Source organism: Pholcus phalangioides, unplaced genomic scaffold (assembly GCF_987345545.1).
Source record: "Pholcus phalangioides strain wild (caught in Gottingen) unplaced genomic scaffold, Ppha-v1.0 ptg000028l_1, whole genome shotgun sequence".
NCBI classification, from domain to species: Eukaryota; Metazoa; Arthropoda; class Arachnida; order Araneae; family Pholcidae; genus Pholcus; species Pholcus phalangioides.
This window is the reverse complement of record NW_028301618.1, coordinates 2,887,179-2,913,680: the sequence shown is the minus strand read 5'-3', so window position 1 is coordinate 2,913,680 and position 26,502 is coordinate 2,887,179. Positions and strand designations below refer to the sequence as shown.

Here is a 26,502-nt window from a genome sequence, read left to right as displayed (position 1 = left end):
ATGATTCTCAAACTTTCAGAAAAAAAAGTAAGGATACACCCGTGACAGTGGATCGTTGGCAAAGAGTCCCGTATTCTAAGAATCTATCCTCCACGAGTACGTCTTGGGTGTTGCATTATACCGCATCAAACTGTACAAATGTCACCACAGTACTATTAGGAGTACTGCTGAGTAAATAAAAAGAACTCGGTTACGTGAGAAGGAGAATATTTGGTCGTACGTTCATGATTTTGTAGCATCAACAGTTTCCTCTTAATGTAAATTTGCTGAAGGGGGTTGAGCTAAATTCGAAAATCTCTCTGAAGAAGGATTTTATGAGTTTGCTTAAGTTGGAGGAGTTTATGATGGAATAGAAAGTATGGGACACACTATGAAGGCAGGACTGCAACTAGCCGCTTCATAAGATGGGGCAAGCACGCATTTTGGCACCCGCTTGTAATGTTTACCAAGAGGTTCAAGGGGGTAATTCGCACCCGCTTCTAGTCCGGTGCTTGACACCGAAGCTGGTTAAAGAGTTAACAAGCTTTGCCCGGCCCGAATCCACCAGTTGCAGCCCTGAGAGGATATCAGTGCTGTGAAAGGACTGATGTGTGTGCGTGAGTTTCAAAATACTGTATAATCTTTCGAGTTAACTTTTTTTTGTGTCGAAGCATGATCTAAAGCAATGGTTCTTTTTGAGCTACGTGGTCCGGTTTCATTTATTTCTGTGAGTCCGAAGGCCCGTTCGAATACATGACCAACGGAAAAGGAAATGCCAATCACTCGCGTCCCGGTATAAATGTGGTCAGGGCCCGGCGGTTGAGAAACACTGATCTAAAGCAGTTTCTCAACCATCGGGCCCTGACCTCATTCATACCGGACCGAGAGTGATTAGCGTTTCATTTTCTCTTGGTCATGTATTAATAGTATAACCCAGAGGATCTGGCTTCTGAAATTGAAGCCGGAAACCCTCAGTTATACTACTTGCATTAAACCGGGACTTCGACTCAAATGAAACCGGGCCGCGGGCTCGATAAGGTTGAGAACCACTGATGTACAGAGACGTCATATGATACTAAAGACTGATATTGTAGTTACAGCGCTGTAGGGCAGCGCTAGAATTCAAAACTATTACAACATGTTGGAGCGGTTGAACAGTACGTAATGCTGAGCTGAGCTGAATGGAACTTGATTCGCCGGTCCCGCGGCACAGAGATACTGAGAGTGGTACTGAAGGGTTTTCACTCATCGTGCAGTGTGGACCAAATAAAAGAACTTTCGGATTTAACTGAATTCACCATTATTTCAATGAGTAGGCTAACTAGTTTCAGAAATAAGAAACCTTTGCCTATGTTTTCGAAGGAAGTAGAAAAAACGCTGAATTTCTGGAATATATTCAACATTGAAGCTATAATGAACATCAAAGTGGCCATCGAACCGTACAAACGAAAAGGAAAAATCATCCAATGTTATAGGTGCCAGTGGTTTTTCCATGGTCAAGCTGAATGTAACAATGACCCCAAATGCATGAAATGTGGTCAGGGACATTTCACTTATCTATGTACAAAAAAAAGGAAGATGGTCAAGCATTTTGTATGAATTGCAAAGGTCCTCATATATCGTCATGGTCCGGCTGCCCCAAGAATCCCAAGAATAACAAAAAAAATCTCGGTGCAAATAGGGAAGGAAACTTCAACAACAATCCGAAATCAAGAGTAAATGCAGCAGGTCCCAGTGCATTCAACTTCAGAAGAAGACAAATGGGATTTCAAAAGAACAGACGGCCGACAGGTTTTGCAAGAAAGAAAGAAAACTTTAACTTGATAGATTTCGGCAGTGAAAACACACAGAATCCTTCAGGCTCAAACTCAAAAACACAAGTGGCAAATGGTCACACCGAGGGTGGAAGGAAGGATGACGGTGTGAGAGAAACGTTAGATCTAATCAAAAATGCATCAAAAGGCATCCCCGTGGAGGAAATGATGAAGATTGTATGGAACTGTTTAACTGAATTGAACTGTTCCAGTGACCGGCGATCTAAAATGAATACTTTGGAATCTGCTTTTGAAAAAGTGAAAAAAATTCTAATATAAAAAAAAAGACATTAACACTGCAATAGTACGTAACCCGCAATAAACAAGCAAACAAATGGACAATAGGCCATTAAATCTTCTGCATTGGAATGCGGATGGACTTGTTAAAGAATTTGCAGAATTCAAAGAGTTGCTAATAGACGAAGACATAGATATAGCTAGTATATCTGAACCATTTCTCAAGCCATATAAAAGATTAAAGGTGGCAAACTACACGTGCCTAAGAGAGGACAGACTATCTGGCAGAAAAGGTGGAATTGCAATCTTTATAAAAAATTCGTTGAACTTTCAAAAAATCAACTTATTTTCTTCGGGTAACGTCGAAAATCTGGTAATTGACTTTCATTTAAGGAACAACAAGGTCATGCGATTAGCAACAATCTACAAACCGCCGAATAACGAAATGGACTATGATTTGATCAAAAAAATTTTCCAAACACAGAACCCGTGTATTGTCATGGGAGACTTTAATCTAAAAAATAAATTCTGGGGTTCCAGAATAAACACCAGACAAGGTATAGCCTTCAAAGATTACTGTGATAGAAATGCAATCAGTGTTATTAGTTCAGACATACCCACGCATTGTTAAAAGGTACTAAATCACAGACCAGATGTTCTGGACTTTGCAATCACCAGAAAATTTTATCATCAGATTACTTCAGAGGTGCTTTACAAACTGAATTCCGACCATCGCCCAGTGAAATTGAATGTTGACCTCAGAATCAACTCATCTAGAATGAAAATCAAAAGTATCAACTGGCAGAAATACCAACGTAATCTTCAAGAGCTTGAAATTCTTCAGTATAATTTCGACGATATTCAGCAAGCAGACGATGCCACGAAAGAATTAACGAAACAAATACAAAGAGCCATAGAAGAGGCAACAACAGAAAGAGAAAAGAATATGCATCCTTTAAAACTACCAGAGGAAATAAAAGAGCTTATAAGGGAAAAAAACAAATGGAGGAAAAAATTTCAGCAAACGCGATTCCCGCCTTTCAAAACAATTTATAACAGGAAAACGTCTGAAGTCAGACAGACTAATAGAAAATATCTCAATGACAGATGGAGAGATTGGCTTCAAGAATCCAAAGCGGAGGATGGGTCCCTTTTTGACGTGTATAAAAGAATGAAAGCAAACCCGCAAATTTTACCACCAATTTATAATAGTCAGCATGAACTATTATATGAAGACCAAGCAAAAGCAAACGAATTTGCAAGAACTTTCGAAAATCAGTTTTCCCCAAATAACAATACACCACAGGGGCTCGTAGATGACGTGAATGAGGAAGTGCAAAGATATTTCAACGATATTCCAGTACATAATTCCAGTATCTTATATCACACAAACGTCAAGGAGCTAGAGGAAATAATCAAAAAAATTAAACCCAAGAAGGCAGCAGGATTTGATGGCTTAACTTCAAAGGCAATAAAAATGCTTACCCCAAACATGATCATCTCAATTGTTAACTTCTTCAATGGACTTCTGGATAAAGTTTACTTTCCAGATTACTGGAAGACTGCAATTATAATGGTTATACCGAAGCAAGGTAAACCAAAAGAGTACTGCAATTCATACAGACCCATCGCTCTTCTTCCACGTCTGTCTAAATTATTCGAAAGGGTATTTGCAGCAAGATTGATTAAATTTATAGAAGATCACAATTTAGCCAGAGCCGAGCAGTTTGGTTTTAAAAGAGGTCACGGCACAACAAATCAACTCGTGAGGGTTGTGGAATGTCTTCATGAAGCTAAAAACTACAAAGACTATGCAGTAGGAGCTTTTTTAGATTATAACAAGGCATTCGATTGCATTTGGCACGAGAAGTTCCTACTGAAGATGATCAAACAGAGGTTATCCCTCGATAATCATCAAATTTTTGCGATCATACTTACTTTCCAGAACATTTCAGGTCAAAGTAGGAGAAGCATGTTCTTCCAAAAAGTGCATTAAGGCGGGAATCAATCAAGGATCAAACTTAGGACCTATATTACACAATATTTTTATGGATGATTATCCGCAGATGCCTAAAGGAATTTTATCTTTATATGCTGACGATGTCCTCATGATATGCACAGACAGGATAGCTTCTAACGCTCTTAGCAACCTCCAGGAGCTGATGGAAGAAGTGGAATACTGGAATTTAGTAAATAGGGCCAAATTAAATGTTTCAAAGTGTGTTTTTATGTGGCTGACAAACAAAGAGATTCCACAAAATTCTTACTTGTTTATTGAACATCAAGCGATTGACCCAAGCATAGTGACTAAGTACTTAGGAGTATACATAGACACTCGCCTAAATTTCAAATATCATATCGAGCAAGTGATAAAAAAATCCCAAATTGCAATGGAAAGTCTCCTCCGTTTTTGCTACCCAAAGTCACATGTATCACTAAAGAACAAGAAAATTATGTATGAACAAATTATCAGACCTGTTCTTACATATGGTGCACCGGCTTGGGCTTTCGCTCAGAAAAGCAATATTTACAACCTCCAGAAACATCAAAATTATATTCTCAGGAGATTCACAGGTGCTCCAAAATACTTCAGACTAACCGACCTGCACGCTGATCTTCAAATTCCATCCATCTACAAATATACAAAGAAAATGGCCAAAAAGTACTTTGAGAAGCAAGAGGCTTCAGAAGTGGATATTATCAGCTCAGCATCCAACTACCCATCTGAACAGAAATTATCACAGCTAAGACCAAAGAATATCTTGGTTACAAATTTTAGAAAGGAATTTTAATTGTCGTAGAACAAGCAATAATGGTCAATCATACTGAAGTTATGATTAAAAAGACCTTGTATTTTTATTAATAATGTACCACAGCATAGTATAGATAAATATTACTATAAATAAATTTCATCAAATTTTTGTAAAATGTTGGAAATGTTAATCACTACCGGTCAATTCCATTTTTAACATTGGTGTAGTGAGATTAGTTCATGTAAATACAGTCATGTAATATATCAGTTCATGTAAACGAAATTAAATTTTAATTGAAAGGTATATGATATGAACGTTATGTGAATTATATAACCATTTGTTATGTGACCCAATCAGCAAATATTTTTTAATCTAATATAATTGTCAAATGTTCAAGAGTTACATAATATGATTCTGAGGAGAGTATTGAGGTTCTGTAAATTATGATGACCATTTGTAACCTTATACTCTATTTTTCTATTTTATAATTATATATTTTTTAAATATATTTGTCAAATGTTTAGAAATCATATTGAATGGTTTTGGTGACATTGTTGGAGTTTTTCCTGTATATACACATATAATTTTTTTGTCTAAATGGAAATATATTGCAAAATATGCTGTAAACTTATGTTGTGTTAATCACTTTGTGAAACTGATTTGTTTAATATTGTAGATATTGGGAATGTTTGCAATCGACGAGATTTATTTTTGAAAGTAAGTGCAATCTGATGGGGGAGAAGATGTTTTAACCCATGGAGGAAAGAATAACAGGAGGTGACACGACCAGCACGCCCGTTGAGAAAGCATGGGGAATCTGGGTTGCCAGATGAAGCCAGTGATCGCTCTATTAAAGGGACCAAGTAAGCCCAAACAAACCGTGGCTTCCCATGCTTTCCTATGAGAAACAACCCCGTTTTTAAAAATAATTTAAAAATTTACTATTCACTTTAGGAACTCGATTTTCCCCCCTGAAATTCTGCGGATATATGTATACAATTGAACGAGAGCTTTTACAATTTTAGTAGTTATTTGTTTTCGAATATTAATTTCAACAACGTGGAACTTTTTGCAAAAATAACCGAAATTTACCCATATCTTGTGCCCCAAAATTCCTTCTCGGCATTTTAATTTAAAAAAAAAAATTATGCCAAAGCATGTAACACCTCAGTGCTGAGAGAGAGACAATGTTTAAACACACTTGAACAAGCGGTGTTTGAAAAAATCTTACTTTTTTTTTGCGAAAAACGTTATATATGCAAAACATTAGTATATATAATGCCTTTCAGCTGTTTATATTAACATATTGTAGAAATACTTCCAGTCCAGGTAGAGCAACAAAAACTCGAGCACAGGCAATTTTAGATTTCAAATTCAATTCGAAACTGGTTTTTTTTCTTCAAATTTTCGTACACATACCACTTTAAAAGCAAAGTAATAGGTACAAAATGAAGAGGGGGGAAAAACAGCCCAAGTGATTATTTTCCTAAATACTATAGGCCAGAGAGATGGCTTATCGCGGCTCGTAAAAAAAGTTTTTTATTTTTAATATTTTTTTTCTCAATACTACATCTACAAAGCGGAAGGTTCGGATGGGCGGCATATATTTCAGTAATACGTATTCAAGAATATGAGAGTGGAACGGAAGAAGAGGGTGGCGAAATTTGTTCAGCCTACAGGCAGCAAAACCATAAATACTCATTGGCGGAGGACGCTCGAGCACTTCCAGTACTTTGAGGCACGGGGGCGGCAAAATGCTGTTTGCCCCCGGTGGCAAAAATCCTAGCTACGGCCCTGTCAGAAGGTGCTCGAGCACCTCAGGATTGATTCACAAAACAAAATTCCTCATGTAAAGCTTACTACGAGCGCCCACGGGCTTCAAACACTTTCGAAATGTCCCGGATCTATGATAATGATGAACGAAACAAAAAGGCAAAATAAACAGTTAAAAGAAAAATTATGAAAATTGCATTTTATTGGAGATTCATATTATTTTAATTAATCATACTTCCATAGACATTAATGTGATACATCGAATTTTTAAAATAAATTGAAGGCACTGAACTAAAAACGTATGACGAGTTGAGAGTGAAAAATGATCTTCCCCTTTCAAAAATAAATTAAAAATATAAAAACCCCTTATACAAGGATAAACTTTTATCATCTTTCCCCTTTATTAGATCATGTAGATTACCTGAAGACGCATTAAACAGTCATGGTGCTGAAATTTATTTAGTTATTAATATTTTAAGAGAATTCGATCCGGCAAAACACATGTTAAGTATAGGGAAAAGAGCGGTTTGTTTGACCTTACAGGGTTGCCACAACGGCTTCAATTTTCGTGCCTGATGTCACCTCCTGTTATTCTTTCCACCATGGTTTTAACCCCTGAAAACTGTTAACAGTATATTGATATTGTTTTGTATTAGTGAGAATATTTTATATATAAAGGGTTATATATATAATTTTTAAAAAAATGTACTGGTGGTTGTTTTGAAGTAACCATTTTGCCATTGACTGATCAATATCTCTACCCAAGTAGAGAAACCAAGACCAAGAAGACGAGAGCTTAGTGCTCGGTACTTCGCATCAACTAGCAACGGCAACTGAGCTGAGCTGAATGGAACTTGATTCGCCGGTCCCGCGGCACAATTTTTGATGGCCGTTCTACCGGTCTTAGCAGTAAGCACAAGTACTTGGCCCATTCTGTTGTGTAAAAGTGTGTGTAGCTGTATGTGTAAAAATTCAAGTCAAAATCGGGATCTAAGGTCAAATCTAAGCTCGTTTAACAGATTATTGCAGGCAAAATGCCATATCCACAACTGAAAGAGAATTATCATGAGTCACTATAATTATGCACTATAAATAGTCATGCTTTTACTCAGAGAAGGCATTTGTTGGGCTGATTTGGGGGAAAAAGTGGTTTTTTTTTTTATAGTTTCGTGAAGTGGTCTCGGTCCAGGCACATTCTATACTTGCGTTTTTCAACGCAGCCAGCACAGTTCATGTGTGTTTGTTATTCACTGTGTCCACAGATATTGAGCGTGTATATATCTAGAAACCTTGCGTGCAACGGCAACGGTAAAAAATTTTATCACTGGATAAACTGTTCCTTAAAACTATTTTAACTTTTATAAAATTATGCAAAAAGTGAAAATTAAATGCAAGTTTTTGCATTTTAAATTAATTGTCATGCAACGCAAATGCTAATTGATTGAAATTTTAAGTTTGTTGATGTGTTTACTCGATTTCAGAAGAAGATAATCGATTCATTTATCCTCAATAGATGGCAGGATGAATGTCAAAATCACATTTTAATGGTTATTAAATATGAAATTTACATCCAAATTAATACATTTTTATTTTGAAGCAATTCTTCATCAAATTGAAATCAAGAATCCAAGATATTGATTTCATTTATTTGAATTAATGCGATACCAAATATTAAAGTTAAATACGTCATTCCTTACTTAGAGAATGAAAAATGTATACATGATGTAAAGCGCCATCTGTTAGCGCGATAGTAAGATGCACATCTACCAGAAGTAGATTCTAATGTACTGAGTGGACGACTCAAGGTTATGAGAAAAATCTACCATTAATGGACCACTTACTATATTAAACAAGCAAGTAGCCTTTCTATACTCAATTAATAGGTTATGGGTCCCAGTACTGCACCAACAATATTTTTTTTATACATATAAAAATATCTTTATCAAGTTTTAACCGTTATATTACATTTGCCCAATTTATTTTACATTTGTAATAACTCCAAATTAAACGTATTCAAAATCGATGTTACAAGCTGTTGAAATCTTTGTTATGATCGTAGTTATCATGCAATAAATTTTAGAAAATGATCAACAATAATGATTATTTTCCTGTATTCAAAGCGCTGTCTACAACAGCGCGTCCTGCAAGTCCTAATTCGGCCGTTTCGTTCGTAGTACAGGCATGATTCTAGTTCGAAAAATGCTCAAAATGTTTTCAGAAATCCCTCTGTACCAGTTTCAAGAGTGAAAATACCTTGTCATAAAATAAAACTAAATTTTTAAACGGTCCTCTCTCCTGTCCTCCAATACAAAATCCTAATCCTTCCAGTTCCTACGTTGTTGCTCTGTTTCTCCTGAGGATAAGGTACCATTCAAGTAATAACGTCGGCAGATTTTTAGACTTTTTTGACCCCCCTCGTCAGCTCTGCCTTCCCACCTCCTAACACGATTGGCAGGCGCTTCCGAGATGGTTCGTAAAAAATCCCCTTACAGTCCTGTTATAAGTGCACTTATTGCGCCACTCGTTTCACTAATTTCCACGGGTCGCGAAGCTGATCTTGTTGCTGATTTTGGGTGGCGGTTGAAAAAGAAGACACCCTGGCATATTAGGATCAGATACGCATGCGGAGGGACCGTATACACCGGCCCTGACCGTATGAGCGATGGTATGAATGACCGTCTGTGTGAAAAGATGATTGAGGGAGGGGCACGAACCTTTGAGCCTCCGCTTCCAGTATTTTTGATGCAAGAGTATTTAAAAAAATTAAAATATCTGAAGAAAATACCTCTACACCAGTGATTCCCAACGTGGGCGCTAACGCCCCCTGGGGGGCGGTTGAAGCTACGGCTATAACATAGGATCCTATGGGTTATATTGCGTTGGGGGGCGATGGGTGAAAAATATTTCTGAAGAAGGGGGCGATAGGACAAAAAAGGTTGGGAAACTATGCTCTGCACATTATTATAATCAATTACTGTTAATTTCAATGCTGTGTGAAGGCTAAGAACTAAATTTTTCTTTAAGGAATTCATTGCAAGGAGCATGTATCCTATCCGCTTATGTGTACGGGAGTGAAGCAAATCCCCCAAGGACAACGCATGTGACACACTGAGTGAACACAAAACTGTTTAGCCGAACCGCCCTCCCCTTATAAGTGAGACAGGAGGGAGGGGGGGGGTGACGATGACGTCTGCTGAGGTCTACTAGAGATCTTTTGAAGGCTTATTAATATGGGGGGAATGTTATTTCAGGTGCCCACAAACTGGGGGGGGGGGGAGGAAGTTTTTCTAATTTTTTGGATTCCCAGTAAAGATGCCATTAGGAATATTTCATATTTTTATAAAGGGTGGTTGATGCAACATCAGTCAAAACCCCCACCCCCAATCAAAAGTCAGCAAATCCGAACCCTCTCCTTTTTTATCGATTTTGATGTGATATGAACGGCCCCTTACGTATTTACATAAATGAGGGATTGGATAAGGAAGGGGGGGAGAGAAAAGAACGCTCCATAATCAATATATACTTTATTTCGTACTTACATACTTTGATATTTTTTTACATCAAGGCACGAATACTGTTGCGTAAAAAACCGTACAACGGCATCATATATACATTGGCATCTGGAGCGATCACAAACGGAGTCAATGTTTTCGCTATAAGTAAGTCATTTCAGTATGTTCATATACATCGCTCGTGTGTTGCTGCTGCTGTGGTTTGCCATTACTTGTCGGAACGATCAGGGTTATCCCATTGGTTTCCCGAGAGGACAATGCTTCGTTCTTGGCGTTCATGTTTATGATTTCATCTCCGTCGCCGCTCTCGAAGACGACACTCTGCACCATGTTGTTGTGGCAGAGACTGTTGTACCTGCGACGCTTCGGATTGTTCAGGTGAGCCTGGCAAGCGACTTCACGGAGCTGGTGAGCCATAGACGGACCCGTCATCTGGACCATGTGCGAGAACTGGCTGTTGCGGTTCTGGAGCAGCGAGTACGGCTCATCAAATTCGACTATCTCTCCCGCGTCGAGAACCTGCAAAATATAGCACCATGCATTAAGTTGATGTACAATTTCACCAAGAATGGCTTTGTGACCACAGAACCAAAACTTGAGCATGAAAGGTACGTACCAGAACTCTATCCGAATCCATGATGGTGTGCAATCGATGGGCAATGGTGAGCACAGTACAGTGGCGAAACTGAGAGCGTATGGTCTGTTGGATCAAGCTATCGGTGCTAGAAAAAAAATCAAAAAATCATCATTCAGAATTATAATTAATACAACTTGTTAGAACAGCCAATGTTCAACGTCTGGGCACTACTCAAGCTGGCCACTATGTGAAGTACCCAGATTCTAGACATTGGCCATGTAAGTAGAAAAAAGTATTAAAAAAACCTTAAACAACACTTTGTAATGCAAATGTAAGCATGGCTAGTCTTCCTTGGCAAGGACTTGCATTTACTCTATCAGATGATTCAAAGTATATCGTTGACCAACATGAACATGTAGAGTACAAGGGGAGTCAAACATTAAGGGATGACAGAGTACACCTAAATAATGGTTCTGTCACAGAATGGGTGCTTCAAATGTGAAGTGTTGAGTCATCAATGCAGTGATGTTTAAGGCTCTGCCCTTAAACATCTTCAAAACAGTTTTTATGAAACTCACCTCCTTGAATCTCCCCTCGTTTTCCCATACTCAATTAATAATTCTTTAATCACAGAGATTTCCCATTACAAATACCTGGGTGTTATAATTTCTGCTGACCTTCGTTGGGACCTCCACACGGACTATATATTTCAAGAATGCCTTCAAAAACCTTTTTCCTCCGTCGTAACCTAAAATATTCCACGCGCCACCTCTGACATCTATGCTTCCAAACTTGTCCAACCAAAATTTCCAAACTAATCTACCTGCTTTATTTTAAACTGATGGTCTTCTGTTTCCATCACACAAGCTCAAACAGCAACTTAATATCCTCCCACTTACCTCCCGAATATCGCTTGCCTATCTCTACTTTTCAAAATTATCCATGGCTATTTTAACATTGACACTACCCACATTCTAATCAAATCTTCACATTTTTCCAATAGATTCAATCACTCCCAAAAATTAAAACCCTTTATTGCATCCACAGATAGCTCCAAATATAGTTTTTCTCCCGTATAGTTATTGATTGGAACAACCTTGCAACAAACTATGGAAATCGTAGTTAGAATCTATGAAAAAAAGATTCCATGTAGTTGAGGTTGGAAAAAGTTATGCCTCTGTAAATTCATACTTGAATTCTCAAATCTATGTGCAAAGATACTGTAAATAAGGAACTGCACATGTGTAAGACAAATGGGCCCAACAGGCATGGCATGAATTATTCAATGGATGACTGGCAAATGGGTTAGATCTGGATAACTTGTGGTATAACGTAAGAATTATAATTTGAAATATTGATAGTTGCTGAATGCTACAGAGCATTCACAATTTAAATTTTAAAAAAATGTCTCACTTGGGATCTACATTAGCTGTGGCTTCATCAAGCACGAGGATGCGGTTCCTGCGTAGAATGGCCCTCGCAAGACAAATGAGCTGCCTCTGCCCAACGCTGAAGTTGCTTCCACCTTCTGATACTTCAGTGTCGAGTCCCCCTGGAAGATCTTGTATCGCTTCTTTTAAGTATGCCTGGAAGAAATCCAAAAGAGAATCTTACCGTGTAATCAGTATCAATCAAATCAAAAAAGCTCCAGGTTTTACCATTCAATACAACTGTAGTAGAAACATGTAAATCATAGCTGATCGAGACCTGTTCCGTTTACAGGGAAGTGATATATATATATTTTTTAAATTAATTGGCTGTAACGACAATCTCAACAGCCTTCATGGACATCCTGTTCCTGAAAGCATTTGATTTCAATCTAGCCGCTGTGGTGTCAAGTGGTCACAGTGGCGTACTTGCATCATGAGGATCTAGTTTCAAACCCCACGGTGCCACAGTGGCTTTCTGTGGTTCCCAACTTTGATGTGCGATCGCAAGCCAATCTCCCCGTCAAAAAGTCTTGCCATTGTGATCAACCGCCCTACAACGGTACAATTATTCAATCACGATTTGAAATACAGATAGCAGCACTGAAAAATCTGAAACACTAGATAGGCACTCAAACTGTTAGATACACACACTTTATTCCAGAGTCTACCACGACTGTTGGGCTAGAAAAGATTTCTGAAACAGCATAAGTCTGGTGGCAGAGTCATGGCGTTCATTCATTCACGATTCCAACCTAACAGAATAAGAGTGTTAGAGAGGTTTTTCATGTAATGAAGTGGGATTGTTTTTTGTGCCCAACTCTGTGTGGAGTGCTTGTCTGTTGTTCTATTGATGCATAATGTTGCAAAAAAGATCTGTTACATGTTTGACACTCTGACTTGTTCCTTATCGATATGAACCCGCCCCCCCCCCATGGAACATTACTGTATTTTCCCTTGATTTTTTGCCCTAAATTATGCAATAATGAATATTATTATTAATATTTACCTCACATATGTCATATGTTTAACTTTTTTCCCAGTTAAAATTCATTTGGAATTATAGCACAGCAGATTTGCTGCATCCATACACTTCTCATGAAGGGTTGTTTATGAGTAATATTTGTGATTTCGCCAACAACTGGCAACATTTGTTTTTGGTAAGAATTTGAGATGCCTCGTATTTATGATCCAGATATTTGTTCTTTTCTCGATCATAACCTCTAACCTCTAATCATAATGAAACAACAGTTTTATGCACAGTGTTTGATTACACCTGATTACATTTTCTGTCAAACAAAAAGATCTTGAAAACGTCAACATTGGTTGTAACTGTGAAATTTTGCAGAATCTTCAATGTAGTTATAACTGAGTTTGGCAGTTTATACACATTTTAAGACACACAATACTGTTGTCTGTCCTATGTACTGTAGTACATGTGTCTTTTTATTGGATAACAATGACAAAATAGATGTCTCTCTAACCAAAAACTCACTTCATCCAAGGCTTGCCACAGCTCTTTATCTGCATGCTCGCTGAAGGGATCCAGATTTCTTCGAACTGGTCCATTGAAGAGCACAGGATCCTAAAACCATAACACAAATGATTAGATGAACAAGGACTAAACATAGCTTTTTTCCCTGATTTGTAAATGTACAACAATGATCGGAATATGATGATTTAAGACAATATAAATCCTGTCCAGCAGAAGAAGGAAGTTTTTAATGTCTTCCATAATATTCATTGCTTTGGTTTAGATAACGCTGGCATTCATTATCAATGACTTTGACTTATGTAACAAGTCTTTTTTCTTTTCCTTTTTTAACAGGAAAACTAAGCACATTATGAAGAAAAATTAGTCATCCCTGGCAAAACTCGCCTAAATAATGGGTGATGGCATGAGACGAGTGTGAATCTCCAGAGATTGGGGATGCATTGCACATCGATTTGCATCTGCTCATGTGCCAGTTTTTCCCAAGGTTCTGCTACAGCATATGGTGTCTATTTCATCTCCTGTTGCAAATATGTTGAAAGACGTTTCAAATCTGGGAATTCGGTGGGCCGGCCAATGTGAGATAGTGTAGTTGGATGTTTGTATAGTAAAACTATGGATTATATGATTAACTTGGTTTGCATATTTTCAGGCCTCAGTTGAAACATCACTGACTACGGGAATGACAATAATAGCACAAGTCCATGGAAGATTGTGTCAACCTCTTGTTGGGTGTTAATTCCAGTGGGGATTTCAAAGTTCCTTGCTCTTTTTTGCATCATTCCAAAAATAATATATCCTTCATTACAAAATAAACACAAATACAATAATACAGTATACAGTGCGATTCTAAAAGAATCATCCGATTTGAAAAAATCATAACTATTCAGCTTTTAATCCGTTTTGATCAAATAATGCATAGGTAGAGATATATGAGGTTTCACGTAGTTGCTGACAGGTAGCGCTAACGCTCTTCCTTCGGCCACTACTACAGAGTTTGTCTAGATGGCAACTGCACAACAGAAAGTCTTGTGTTATAAGCTTCACAATGAGAGAGTCCTTTACAACGTTCATCATGCTTTTTGTCAACAATACCCTGATGTTAAACTTCCTACTGTTCAGAGCATTAGACAATGGTATAAACAATTCCGAGACAAAGGTTTTCTGTGTAAAGGGAAATCCCCTGGCTGTCCCCTCATGTCAGATGAAAATTTGGAGCGCATCCGACAGAGTTTCGTACTAACGTACAAAATAATAAAATATGTTAATACACAGAAATCCACTTGCAGTGAATGCAAACATGCTTGCAAAAGTTTGGGATGAATTTGACTACCGTATAGACATATGCCGTGCCATCCCAAGGTGGACACATTAGGCACCTTTGATTTGGTTGGTAAAGAAACTATATGATTAGCCATGTAATTTAAAATTAATCTTAACTGTCTATGTTCAATATTTTTCGTAATATACACATTTCAAATCGGTGATTCTTTTTGAAACACTCCATACAATAACTCAACCTGCACTTTATCCTCGAAAAAAATCGTGGTTGGCCTGAAGGAGACAGATGTAAAATGAATTATCTGAGTTTCCATTGTTTCTTATGGAGAGGCTTGTTTTGATGATTGTTTCAGATTACGAGCATGTTTATGGAAAGAATTATGTCTGCAAGCAGAAGTTCTACTGTAATGCCACTCAGGCACAGCCCTGTGTACACAGGAATTGTTGTCTGAAGGGCAACAGTGTTTAGATTAATTTGCATATTAGCATGCTTGATGACAGAAGGATATGAATGATACATCTAGCAACCACATAAAGCAGAGGACATTAACATAGCGTACCTGAGGTATGATGGATATCTTCTTTCTGAGATCATGAAGACCAATCTCGATGGATTTGACTTGATCTATTTCAACAACTCCATGAGGCTCTGTCATGCGAAACAGAAGAGAGATCATGGAGCTTTTTCCAGCACCCGTTCGGCCAACGATGCCAATCTGGGAAAATAACGTGTACGTAATAAGAAAACTGAAGGAATTCAGACATACATATGAACTGAAATTGACATCCAGACAAAAGACTCACTTTTTCTTCCGACAGAATTTTGAAGCTCAAGTTTTTTAGCACGGGAGGGTCGTCTGCACAGTACTGCAGAGAAACATCATGGAAACTGATATCGCCTCTTTGTGGCCAATCTGCCGGAGGCTTCTTGTCTGGCTTGCTGTCTAAATCTGCTTCAGGTTTCAGGTTGCTGTATTCGATCACACGTTCCACAGAGGTCATCTAGAAAGGAAAAAACAAACTTAAACCCTTTTCCAAGTGTCGAGACACAGTATATAGTCAAAAGTCAGATGTAAAATAATCTGTTGATGCTATATAAGTGGAAGCAGAGGTGCTCCAGCATTAAAAACTTTTCTATTGTCTTTTCTATTGTCAGAAATAATTTATGGTAATTAATGGACTGCTCCAATTCATTTGAAAAAAGGGTTATTTTAACAGCATCTCCCCCTCCCCAAGCCAAGCAATGCCAAGAGGAGCCCTAACTCGATGGACAAATTTTGGTAATATTGCTATGCAACATCATAAGAGGGCTTCCCCCTCCCCTTTTAGCGTACCTGGGTGAGCTATTAAGCTGGTCCACAACCGCTAGATTCCACTGTGCAAAAAATAGTTTTGAGTCGTAGCTAGCACAGTGAGGGCAGCTTTAATAGTCAATTTTACATAATAACACCCCAAAACCAGTTTTTTGCCAGCAGAATTAAGCTGAGATTCTGAGTTATATGGGTGTTAACCTGGATAAAGACGACCCTGTTTGAAAGGAATATGATTATAGGGACCCAAAAATTTAGGCATTCCATCAGAGATAACTCCCAGCAGTTAACTGTGTTCTGGACCACTGTCAGCAGCGCTATCCTCAAGTGGAAACATATTTCAAGATTCATTGGAGACTCCTCTGGGAATTCTAACAAGATGCATGTGAGGGGGATATGTGTGCACATTGGGTAACAAAAAACGACAATAATACAACACCAATAATAAATCAACTGCAGGATGAAGCAGGTAAAACAGAGCTAGTCATTAGTATAAGCAAAGAGTTTTAATATTGTTTTATTGCGTGTAACTGTAAAGTGAAAAATATGCATGGACCCTCAAAGTGATGACTAATACAGTGAAACCTCTCTTTTACATACACCGGCAGGGCAAAAAAAAAAATTTGTCCATAAAAAAGGAGTGACCATTAATCAGGGGTTTGAAATACATACATGCACCTAAAGGATTTCACTGTATAATGCTATCAATAACATTAATCCACTAAATTTTTCAGGGGTGACCTGACTCATGATCAGACGGGAATACACAACGAACTCACCTGGCTCTCAACTTCGGCAGACTGTCGCACCCCCCACTGGAAACTGCCACTCAGCTGTAAAGCTGATGCGATAGCCAATCCTGCTTTGGCAGCATACGAGGGATCTGTGAGGGAAAGCGGGAAATACATAAAGGAAAATATCAATTAAAAAAGAAACAAAAAAAAATATCAACACTTAAGAAAGGTTCAGCAGGAACTAAATTTTGTCGAATGACTTCAAATTTATAATGACCAGAGATATTAGGCGCGACAAATTTTGCTTACTTAGGTGAGGGCAAACATTTTCGATAAACGACAATGTGCCATCATGGGGGATAAGAGCAATACCTGTTCTTGTGACCCAGATACACATTTCGTTGCCAAACAACTAAGTAAAAGGTATTTTCGACAGAAATTTAAATTTCAAATGCAGATGATCGCCATACAGAAATTTAGAAAAACGTGGAAATGAAAAAAAAAGTTCTTGTCATTGTTTACCATCAGTTGGTTGACCACTCTCGTCCGAGAGTGGTCTCATCTCGCAACTACTGCTGCCACCTGGATTTCGCTGTCGAAGTGGGCGTTTCACCGCTGGTATTTAAGTGTCGCTACCCATGGACTTTCACGATGCAGGATCGACATTTCGTCAAAAAAAATGTTATATTCAAGTCTATTTTTACAGGTTAGTTCGCTTCACATTTTCATACCAACTTATTTAATCTTTATAAATTTAATATTCTTTGTGTCGATCCTGCATCCGACGTTTAAAATTATTATGTACTGTGTGTTTCTATTTTTTGCTCAACCATCAATTTTTAACTTAAAATATATGTGTGCTTTAAAGAAAAACCCTTTTCGGTCTGGTCCTTGTTACCACCATTCGAAATTGCTCCATTCAAAACCTCTTCCCTTTTTCCCTCTTGTCCTTTTTACCCACTTGGCTAGCTTGCTTCTACTGGCGGGAGATATCGAATCCAACCCTGGGCCTAGGGTCAGCCACTCCCCAACACGCTCTCAAAATAGATCAAATCCTTCGTCTGAATCTTCGACTCTTTCGGATAACTCATCCATTCTCCGTAATATTCAAGACACCCAAGTAGCCATTCTTGACAAACTTACCCTCCTCACCCAAAAACAGGACTCATTCAGTCATCAGCTAAGTGATCTATCCCACCGTCTTAGTGCAGTTGAGGAAAAACTTTCCCCAGTAGAGGAACTCCAAAGCCAAGTCTACGACCTCTCCTCTAATCTCTCTGAACTCCAATCCTCCCTTACCAATAAAGTCATCGATCTTGAGGATCGTTCTCGACGGGATAATTTGATTTTCCGAAACATTCCTGAAGAATCTGACTTCGAGTCCTCCTCCACCCTCGAATCCAAAATCATCCAATGCTGTTCTGATCACCTTGACGTAAATATTACACCTAGCGAGATAGACCGCTGTCACAGATTAGGTTCCAAAAAGACCCACGGATCCAGACTTACCATAATAAAATTCAATAAATTTAAAATAAAAAGTGAGATTCTAAAAAATGCCTCGAAACTTAAAAACAGCAACATATCTATCTCAGAAGATTTCTCTCTCGATACACGCAAGCTTCGTGGTCAAATTTGGAGAGCCAGTCAAAAATACCGTGACGAAGGCATTAAAGTAAAACTTATCCACAATTTTGCACTCATAAATAATACCAAATATGTCTGGGATCCCGATATTAATGATATCCGCCCCATCTTCCCCGCTCATACTGCTTCGAACCTTTCTATGCCCTCCCTCTCCTCCCATATTTCCTCGGTACCCCCTTTTGGCTACTCCCCCCGAGCAACCCTTCCGTCTACACAACCTCCAAATTAAAAAATACCTACCAGTTGGGAACTATTAACACTCGCAGCCTGATAAACAAAACTGATTTTCTAGAATCATTCTTACTCATCCATAATCCCCATTTTCTTGGTGTTACAGAGTCATGGCTAAATAATACAATCTCTAATTCCGAAATTTTGCCACCCGATTACAATGCTTTTCGAAAGGATAGAAACTCTCGGGGGGGGGGGCGGGGTCTTACTTATTTTCAAAAAATCTATCCCTTTAACTGAAATTCTATTAGATTCCGAACTCGAAATTGTTGGAGCCGAATGGCTTCAGCCCAACTGTCCCCCACTTGCCATCTTTTCTGTCTATTTCCCTCCCTCTCCTGATTTCCACCTTTTTGAACAACTGGAAATTATTCTTGAAAAATTTTATAACACACATTCTATTCTTATCTCCGGAGACTGGAATCTTCCCGGCATTGACTGGAAAAATATGGAATCCCTGTCCGGCAATCACGGAATTAATAACAAAGTCCTAGATATCTTCCTTAAATTTAACTTGGTCCAATCCATTTTTGAACCCACAAGAACCACCCTCTACTCCAGCTCTACCTTAGATCTCATTGCTACCTCCAATCGAATTTCAGTCCTTTCCACCTCCATCTTTGAGGGTTGCTCCGACCATAATATCCCAGTCATTAACTTTTCCCTCCGCCACTCTATCCCATCCTACAAACTCGCCCCTAAACGTAATTTCAACAAGGCAAATTATCCACTTATGCAAAATATTTTTCGCTCTCACTTCAATGATTTCTTATCCATATCCTCTTCTAACAATATCCACACCCTCTGGACCTCTTTTAAATGTATTATAGACAAATGCTTAACTACAGTTCCAATTAAAAATGTTTCTCCTAAGTCTTTTTTTAATCCATGGATCACCAGAGATATTATTCATTTAAAGAGGAAAATCCGCCGAATCGCCTTCAAATATAAAACTAACAAATCCAATTCACTCAAATCCATAATTTCAGCCTCCACCCGAGACCTCAGAAACCTCATTTCCGTCCAAAAGTCCAGATACCTCTCTCATTCTCTACCCCATTACTTAAAAACCAATCCAACAAAATTCTGGAGTTACCTTAGACCTAAATCTATTGGTCCCACTTCCCTGAGAAGTTCAAATAAATATACATTTTCTCCTTCAGAGATGGCTACCGAATTCAATTTAGCTTTCTGCTCGGTTTTCTCAATAGACCCCTCTCCTCCCCAATACTCTTTTTTTGATTCTATCCACAACTCACCCCCTATATCCTTCTCCAAACAAGGTATCCTAAAACTTTTGAAAAAACTGAAACCCCATTCCGTTGGCCCTGATGACATCCCAAATTCTATTCTTAAATTCTGTGCTGATGAAGTCGCCGACTATATTTTAATCCTGTTCAATGTTTCACTAAATTCTGCTACCCTCCCGAACGACTGGAAAATCAATAAAATTATTCCTATCCACAAAACGGGTTCACTTTCCAATCCCCTTAACTTCAGGCCAATAGCAATCACTTCCTCCTGCTGTAAAATCTTTGAGCATATTGTAGCAAAAGAAATCCGTATCCACTTAGACTCCATCAGCTTCTTTTTCCCCAACCAACACGGCTTTAGACAATCTCTCTCTACTACCTCTCAACTGGCCCTCTTCATCCACGACCTCTCTGAAGCCATTGATAAAAACCTACAAACTGATATCGTATTCCTAGATTTCTCTAAAGCCTTTGATAAAGTTCCCCACGATAAACTTCTTCTCAAACTCTCCCGCCTTGGCCTTAACGTTCAATTACTTAATTGGGTGGAGGCTTTCCTAAAACACCGTAAACAGTTTGTTCATTTTAATGATCATAACTCGTCATCCGCCTCCGTAAAGTCTGGGACCCCTCAAGGATCGGTCCTCTCCCCGTTACTTTTCCTAATTTATATCAATGACCTTCCTCAATCCCTCAACTGCACCACTAGACTTTTTGCTGATGACTGTGTAATTTACCGTATCATTCACCATCAATCTGATCAAGAACTTCTCCAACATAACCTGGCTTCCATCGCCGACTGGTGTTCCCTATGGCAAATGCCAATGAATATCTCAAAAACGGTTCACATGAAAGTTACCCGTAAACTTCTTCCTCTTGAATACTCCTACTCCATCAATCATTTACCGTTATCCCAAGTTTCACATATCAAATACCTTGGTGTCATTATTTCAGCCGACCTACGTTGGAACAAACACATCGACTACATTTACCAGAAGTGTCTTAACAAACTTTTCTTCCTCCGCCGCAATCTTAAACACTCTACTCGGGATATCAGACTTCTCTGTTACCAAACTTATATATCCCCCGTCCTCTCCTACGCCGCTGAAATCTGGGACCCTTACACCTCCAGTAATATAGACAAACTTGAATCTATTCAAAATAAATCCGCCCGATTTGTTCACGACTGCTGGTCATCTTTCATTTCTGTGTCCGAACTTAAAAATGAACTTCATCTCCTCCCTCTCTCTACTCTTCGTCTCATCTCTCGATTAACATTGCTTTATAAAATTTTCCATGGTCAGTTCAACATGGATACTTCTGGTATCTTAGCCAAACCATCCTACATCTCTAGAAGACTCGACCATTCCCTTAAAATAAAACCTATTTTTGCTTCCACTGACTGCTTTAAATACAGCTTCTTTCCTCATACCATTGGTGAATGGAACAAACTCCCAAGCTCTATTGTTGAATCTCCCTTTATCACTAGTTTTTTATCCAACATCAAACAATATCTTTGTCATTCTCAATCGCATCCTCTTGTATAGGCCCAAGGGCCAACAATATTGTATAAATAAATAAATATGGTTAGTCCTTGAAGTGATTGTCATCAGCATCCAGCACTTTTTGTCAATTTACCTCCATCTGTGTAATGTCCAGGCAGTAAATTAGAATTTTGGATACAAATAATCTGCCTCATTTGCAAAAGATTCTTCACAAAAGTGGTTGCCCAGGGAAGTGGGAGAGGGGGATAATAGTGGTGATAATCTTGAGTAAAATGGCCTAGTCGCCAACTAACACCAGTAATAGGCCACATGATCAAAGCTGACATGCACTCATGGCAGCTGGAATGTGTGCATAAGACAGAAGACAATATTGCAACAATAGTGTATTGCTCCCTCACAAAAATGCCAGACTGCAGGTGGATAGGGATATCACACAGCAACGTAGTTTGGAGTACCATCCACAGTACTCGTCAGACGTTGCACAAACAGACTATCATACCTTCTATTTCCTATATAACTACCAAAGTGGGAAAACATTCAGAAATGAGTCAGATTTGCCGCATGCCCCCCCCCCCATTCACAGTTTCTGTATTAAGAGTTTTTCCCCCTTCATTGGAAATTTTTTTTCAATGCTCAGAAATCGTTATTCATGTGTTTTGTGTTCAAAATTTGAGTTGTGCATGTTTAGGATGGCTCATTTTTAGATGAACCGCTAATGCCATTACTGTCATCACTAGAGCCGTGGCAGCTCTTAAGAGAGAAACACTCAACTCGGGTCGGATTAATCTTTGGCCACAATGTGCATTCCAGGACACAACCAATTCTATAGAGCCAACTGAAGAGATTATAAAAGACATTGAGACGTTAACAAACAGGATAAGAGTTCAATGATATGGATGTAGAAGTGGAACAGCTAATTAATAGCAATTCAAAGGCATTGACTGAGGTGGAATTAATGAAACTTACTGCTCCTGAAACTGAAGCAGTACCCGATGAAGAAGGTCAAGATAAAGAAGTAGAAGACAATTTCACCATGGATACACAGCGGAAGAGCTTCACATGTTCAAATTAGCAGTAGATTGTTTTCATGACATAGATCCCTCTATGGTGCACTCTTCCCATGTAGAAAAGTTGGGGGAGGAAGCCTTGTCATCACGCTCCAACATACTAGATGATATGAAGAAGAAACGAAGAGCAGAAATCACAATGTTCTTTCAGAAAACATCGCCAACAATCGTTGCACCCTCTTTTACATTGCCTTATACCTCTGCATTACCCTGCTCTTCTCATGCTGTTCAATAAATGAGATATACAAGAAAAAAATATGGTTACGGTTATTCACGGATTTCCTGTATTTGCAGTCACCCCCAGAACGTAACCCCAGTGAATATGGGGTGGGAGCAACTGTATATGTTCAAGATTCCAGATTTTTGCCACTAATACATTGCATACAGCTGGAAGGAGGCATAGTGTCAAAATGTGCTGGATCCAATTGGGGATTACTTTGAGCAGTGCTGTCTTAACGCATGGGCCCACCCAAGCACAGCCTGGGGCTCTCAAGTGCACAGGGGGGCCTCATAAAAATGAGATCTAGCTAAATTTAAAAACAGTAGTGTAACAAAAAGTATTGTAACAAAAATAATCACCGTGAGACAGGATAACCATAGCGATCGTAACAGCAGAGATGTAGAAAACACAGAGCCAGTCCAAATAGATACCAAACCATCTTGTCACAGACATAAACATGAACCACGTTGAGGTGTGCTTGTCTTGGTAATGGTCGAAAGCTGTTTCAAATTTCCCTTGGGCCTTAAACGCTCGAATTGTCGTCAAACCATACAGCGACGTACTCAAGTGCGAGAACACGGGACTCTTGGCTGCAAAATAAAAAACGTATCATTGAAACCATCTACTCGTATTTATGAACTGGTTCAAAAACCGTGTGAAAAAAATTGAAAAAAAAAACCTCACTTATCCCTTCAAATCGCTTCACATCTCGAGCTGTGGGAATGTAAAACTTCCGCAAGAGTATGAAGACTATGCCTATACCAAAAGTTGGGAGCAAGAGCCACGGCTCGACAGTGGCAACTATCGCTATTATGCCAAGATTGCCGAAGAATATCTGAAACACAATAAAATGAAAATAACCAGTCAATGCTCTTTATGAAAGAAACACATGACTTCTGTACAAGGAGAATTAAGATGATAATTTCTCCCTTACGAAACACATAATACATACCACACTTGTGTCAAGAGCAGCAAGAGGCAATGTTTCATCTATAATACCAGAATCTTTAGAGAATCGATTCAGAACTCTACCTGAAAATAAATTTGTTTGAGAATTACCTTAAGATTACAATTTTAGCGAACTGCTGCCAGAAAATGGGATATCACTTTTAGAATAAACCTTTTGAAGAAAATGCTCAAGTATGTAAATTGGCATGCTGAGAAACTTTTAGAATGGTAGGGGTCCCATAGAGCATATCTTCGCCAGAATGCTCAGTTTTGACAGTTCTGGTCTCAAGCTTAATTAGCCAGAGGGCTACAAGATTTCAATGACATTGGGGAATATTTAGAGAAACCAACAATGAACAAGAGCTTACCCAATGGGTTATTGTCAAAAAATGAGATTGGCGCACGCAGGACGCTCCGGAACATCTTGTTGTGCAGGTTAATGGAAGCTTGCATGCACATAGTGAAGAATGCAGACGTCCTCACGAGCGACAGCATGAAAACGCTCCAAACTAACACGGTGTAAATCACAATGTTAAATCTGAGAGGAACATTGAACTCCTCTTGAGGAATAGTGTAATTCTTGGTGATGTCCACACAAGTCTCAAAGACTTCATTGCTCTGGTTGAATTTCCTGTAACAGGACTGGACATAATACTGTAACTGCTCCTCCCCAGTCCTGAGCACATTCGATACATAAAAGAGAAACAGGAAGACAATTCATTAGATGCATTTTGGCACGGGAAATCACAATGGGAAACATGAAAAAATTAAAAATGTGAGAATTTTGAAATGAGCGGCTACATTCCGACTTGGAAAAACTTCTTGAGATTGGAATGAGTTACAACTATAATTTGTCCATGTCTTCTATCTTACCATTTTGTCAGCCAATAGTCACACCCATTGAAAAGAATTTGAGTGCCAACGTATGAAACGAGCAACATGACTCGCAGAAATGGACCGGATCCAGCCACTATGTAATCCTTATAAATTTGGAATTTTATCGAGCCGGAAGACTTCACTTCATCCACCAACTTAGGGACTTTATCATTGGCTGGTTGTTCACTTTGTATCTGGGAGGAAAAACAGTTATTAGTCATTGGTACAACGTAGCTATTTAGATTCTTCTTCTGTTGAAGATGAGTCTATAACATGGTCAGTTAGAAACATTTAAAAAGAAATGGCAGTTAGTTTGGACCACCAGGTGTTTACTAACACAGATGACTCATACTATGTCATATCTTATACCAGGAATTCTGGGTGCCACCAAATTTTGTTAGAGGTGCCGCAGATGTCAGCCCTCACAAAGTTTTTCTGCTAAACTGCTTTAGGGAGCCATGGATAAGCTTTGATTTTTAAAAAAAGGGTGCTGAGGGTGAAAAAGTTTGAGAACCCCTGGCTTATACCTTTACAAAATAGGACTAGGTATTTTTTTAAATGGTTTTCAGGATGATAAATTAGATCTGTTCTTTGGCCTTATGCTTCAAGAATCCAAAAGGTGTGACTAGGCAGCACACATTTCATTAGAACAATACATATATTTCAAATCACAGTTTACGTTATGTGGTACTCAAGCATATGATTTCTGCAATGTAAACTTTGAGACGAGTATGCCAATCTGGCTTCTGCTATGATAAAAGCTTCTTCAGAACGAGCAGAAAGGTCTGCAACATAAAAATTACTTATCACCTGCAACTATTACTTTCAATCAAATAGATATATGGCAGCACTTTAAAATCAAAACAGGGCATAACTAAAGACATTCATGTTTACATCAGATAGAATCTACTATTAGTTCTAAAAGTGAAGAAACTTACGTGGGGATTCTACATCCAGTACTTTTTGTCATTATACCTCTAGCAACCATAACATAACTGTTATGTTACGGTTGCTGTTAACCTTTTTGCTCAGGGTAATCAAAAGCCGCAACAGTTTTGTTTTTTATTACTTTGTGCAGTAAAATGCTTTTTGAGCATGTACAAATTCATCAGAAATTTCTCAGAGGAATCTTTATGGGTAATATTAAGTGCACTTTAATTTGAATACTTTGCACTTGGTACATGGAACTATAATTGGAATATTTTGCACTTTGAAATGGATGATTCGCATTGAGTATCCGTTTTATAGTGTGATACTAAATCCAACTGAGTTTTTGTAATGCTTAACAATCATTATTATCAATTGTTAATTAATCATAAAAGTAAAATAATGTAAGTAAAATTGCTAATTCATCAATGATAATTAACTATAGTACTAAATTTAATGAATTTTCTGAAATGATTAATTATCATTAATCGTTAATTAAACTCTTTTGGATTTAGTATTCCACTATAAAACAGATGCTTTCCACTATAAAATGGATACTTTTTACTATAAAACGGATTCTTTTCACTTTGAGAATACTAAATCGAACTGAATTTTTGCAACACAGCAACATTGCATTGGTTGCAGTGGGATCCAAATACATGGCCCCCAACATTTTACCTTCCCTGACCGTATGAGTGACCAGGTGTGTGTGTGTGTGTGAGTGCATGGTCACTTTCTTACTTGCTCACATACACAGTCATTCACGGACTCATATGGCCACTCACAGACTCATAGGTTACTCATACGGTCAGTCAATTGGTCATGCACACAGTCACTCACAGAATCATATGATCTCTCACTCATATGGTAAGAGCAGGCAAAATGTCGGGGTCAAAGTACCCTCCTGCAACCAATGCTGTTAGTTTCTGTACCCCCCTG

The 26,502-nt window shown here is 38.5% G+C and overlaps 2 protein-coding genes across 3 annotated transcripts in view; one reads left to right on the top strand and one right to left on the bottom strand.

The window, feature by feature from the left end:
- Window positions 1-10,065: 10,065 nt before the first annotated feature.
- Window positions 10,066-26,502, bottom strand: part of LOC149067760 (ATP-binding cassette sub-family C member 4-like) — a 77,491-nt gene continuing 61,054 nt past the window's right edge. For both annotated transcript variants that reach the window (XM_089252219.1, XM_089252220.1), the window contains exons 16-27: window positions 24,634-24,830; window positions 24,129-24,436; window positions 23,765-23,844; window positions 23,497-23,647; window positions 23,172-23,402; window positions 16,935-17,038; window positions 15,650-15,847; window positions 15,406-15,561; window positions 13,568-13,657; window positions 12,059-12,231; window positions 10,685-10,790; window positions 10,066-10,587 (exon numbers count right to left, since the gene is read on the bottom strand). In XM_089252219.1, the coding sequence (XP_089108345.1) occupies window positions 10,210-10,587; window positions 10,685-10,790; window positions 12,059-12,231; window positions 13,568-13,657; window positions 15,406-15,561; window positions 15,650-15,847; window positions 16,935-17,038; window positions 23,172-23,402; window positions 23,497-23,647; window positions 23,765-23,844; window positions 24,129-24,436; window positions 24,634-24,830 (2,172 nt within the window). In that variant the 3' untranslated portion in view covers window positions 10,066-10,209. The remainder of the gene's footprint in view (window positions 10,588-10,684; window positions 10,791-12,058; window positions 12,232-13,567; window positions 13,658-15,405; window positions 15,562-15,649; window positions 15,848-16,934; window positions 17,039-23,171; window positions 23,403-23,496; window positions 23,648-23,764; window positions 23,845-24,128; window positions 24,437-24,633; window positions 24,831-26,502) is intronic.
- LOC149067761 (uncharacterized) lies at window positions 17,713-18,765 on the top strand. Its single transcript, XM_089252351.1, has one exon. It carries the CDS (start codon window positions 17,743-17,745, stop codon window positions 18,763-18,765), a length of 1,023 nt encoding a protein of 340 aa, XP_089108477.1. The 5' UTR covers window positions 17,713-17,742.

Bases quoted from the DNA above. Each gene is read 5' to 3' on its own strand.
- LOC149067761 (XM_089252351.1), top strand. From the start codon at position 17,743: ATGTGTGCTTTAAAGAAAAACCCTTTTCGGTCTGGTCCTTGTTACCAC.